The sequence below is a fragment of the Coffea eugenioides genome, chromosome 4, assembly GCF_003713205.1.
Source record: "Coffea eugenioides isolate CCC68of chromosome 4, Ceug_1.0, whole genome shotgun sequence".
Classification (NCBI taxonomy): domain Eukaryota; kingdom Viridiplantae; phylum Streptophyta; class Magnoliopsida; order Gentianales; family Rubiaceae; genus Coffea; species Coffea eugenioides.
Genome location: NC_040038.1, coordinates 41,705,930 through 41,708,547, shown reverse-complemented (window position 1 = coordinate 41,708,547; position 2,618 = coordinate 41,705,930). Strand labels below are relative to the sequence as shown.

At 43.3% G+C, this 2,618-nt stretch overlaps 1 protein-coding gene across 1 annotated transcript; it reads right to left on the bottom strand.

The window, feature by feature from the left end:
- Positions 1-314: 314 nt before the first annotated feature.
- On the bottom strand, positions 315-2,301 carry LOC113768116 (transcription factor TCP14-like). Its single transcript, XM_027312358.1, has one exon. The coding sequence runs from the start codon at positions 1,895-1,897 to the stop codon at positions 659-661; it is 1,239 nt and encodes a 412-aa protein (XP_027168159.1). The 5' UTR covers positions 1,898-2,301; the 3' UTR covers positions 315-658.
- Between the last annotated feature and the right edge of the window lie 317 nt (positions 2,302-2,618).

Here is a 2,618-nt window from a genome sequence, read left to right as displayed (position 1 = left end):
CAGCAAGAAGATTTCAGGAAAGAATGCTTATGATCAAGACTATATATATACCTTCCCCGTCTGTTGCAACTACATTAACTTAATTCGCAATTGATAATATGTTAAAACAATCATCGCCCTAATTAAATGTTTGTGAAGAAGGATATCGGGAGGAAAGAATGAATGTTAGTACTATCATCCATGTGAATATTGATGCCAGTTTGTTCGCACAACTAACAATGTTTAAAAGACATTTATGCAGTTAGTGAAATCCATTCGTATGCAAATTAACAAGACATGAGATTACATGTATCTATTGGTGGCAGAAAAGAAGATTTGCACAAACAATGATCATAAATAAGATATTGTGCAATGAAAACCAAATGACACTTTTTGACAAAAAAACCAGCCAATATCACCTGTTAGAATATTGCCTTCTGCAAACCCTAAACTAAAAACTCCCATATTTAATCACACAAAAAGAGGGAAAAGAAAAAGAAGAAGAAAATTAGAGAATCTCAAAAAGCAAAGAAAACAAAAAATTCCAGTTTTTTTTTTTTTTTTCTTCTCTGGAGCAAATCAAACCTCACGTGTGTTACAAATCAAACTACACACAAGTGGGGATGACGACCGACGAGTAATGATAATTGATGATTTTCAATTCCTTCTCATTTCATCCTCATGAATGGTGACTTGTGGTGTCATGCCGATCATCGCCGTGGTGCTGCGAGTGGGACCCGCTAGCCGGCGATTCCGACACCCCGCCACCACTGGAGCGGTATGGATTTAGCCCCGACAGCATTCCCAATTGAGCTTCCGCTAAACCACCATTGCCGCCGCCACCACCACTGCCACCGGTTGGACCAATACTACTCGTACCTAGTTGTTGACTAGGCAATAGTGCCACCGGGGTAGGAAAATTCATAAAATGCAACCCACTAGACATACTCCCTCTATACAAAGCAGCGGCTGCAGCGGCACTATTATTAACATTTGGAAATGTCCATATCGGGTCATGGCCTCCCATAACCTGATTACTCGAATTCGCCTGAACCATCCAAAAGTTGGCCGGAATCGACGCGTGGCTGGCCGGCATCGCCCCCGTACTGGACTGTAACAAATAGTTCCCGATATTTTGCTGCTGATGGTGTTGGAGTTCTTGGTCGTTTCTTCTTTTTCTGGCAAGAGGGCTCTCTTCTCCAGCTGCTGCTGCTGCAGCTGCATCACTCAAATCTAGGGTATTGTGGGTGTTGTTTTCTCTCAACTCCTGCTTCGCCTGGAGCATACCACTAGGGTTTATATTGCCAGATTGGAAGTTCAACAACGTTGTTGTAGACGGAGAATTGTCGGTCGATAGCCCAATGCCCTGAAAGAGGCTTCTCCTCGGTGGCATCGAAAAATTCGGACTGAAGTACGAGGATCGCAGCTGGGATGGTACGGACATGCTGGAGCCAGAACTGCGTAACGAGATGTTTAAGGAGGTAAAGTTTGCAGGGATTGTACCGGTTCCGGTGGCGGCAATCACGGCGGGCTCGGCCTGTTGTAGGAGCCACTCAATCGTTTCGCCATCGGACTTGTGGCCTAATTCTCGCGTTAGCTGAAAAACCCTAGCAGCGCAAAGCGCTGGCATGCGGATACGTCTCCCGCGTCCGTCAACCTTGGTGTGGCGATCTTTAGTCGAAGTTCGTTTCGGTGGCGCCTTCTTGGACGGGTCAGCTGAGATTTGTAAGCTCGAAGAGGTTGATCTTGAAGGGTTTTGGCTGGTGTTATCGGCTGAGGAGATGGCTAGAGATGGGAAGGCCGCGGCGCCGGAGCTGGAGCAGGAGGCTGATTCGTCTTCTTTCTTTTCGAGTAATTGGAATGGGAAGTTTGGGCGGTGGTGGTGGTGGTGGAGATGATGATCATCGCCTCCTTCCATGATCACATGAGAAGACTTCTTGACTTCTTTCTCTCCTTTTTCACTCAGTCTATCCAAGCCCTCTTTTGTTTGAGAGGAGTTCTTGATTTTTATGAGGAAAGAATATTAGCTGTAGGAAGTATTAGACTTAGACTAGGTGGTACTGGTAGATCCTCCAATTAAATTCCTTGTTGGACTTACTACTCACTTATTCACACTAAAAAAAAGAATAAACGATAGTAGTAGGGAAGTACTAATTACATATACTCTTAAATTTTTTTTTTTTTCCTCTCTAAATTTCTCCCTCTTTGAATAAACTTGTTGCCTGGAATTCTCTTCACATTCGCTGATGTGTTGGTTCAACAATGGAGAGAGAAAGAGAAAGGGAAAGAGAAAGGGAGTTGGGGGGAGGATAAGGGAGCTTTAAGCAACAAAGATAATGAGTGGGAATTATATGGGGTGAGCTTTAAAAAGCAAAAAAAATTTTGACAAAGGGAAAAAAAGAAAATATGTGCTTTTTGTTGGGGTCTTTTTTATACGTCTTTCAGGCAAATTAGATTTGATTTGGAGGAGAAAATTTCAAGGAATTTGTTTCTTGACAGCACAAGGGGAGGGGAGAAGGGGATGGAAATGGAAATACCAATCAATGGAATTGGTTTGGGTTTTCTTTTGTTTTCTTTTTATTGTGGTTGGACAGAGCCTTTGGTTCAGACTCCACGTGAGGTGCTCTTTTTATCATTCA

Excerpts from the sequence above, each read along its gene's own strand:
- LOC113768116 (XM_027312358.1), bottom strand. The coding sequence starts at position 1,897 with ATGGAAGGAGGCGATGATCATCATCTCCACCACCACCACCACCGCCCA.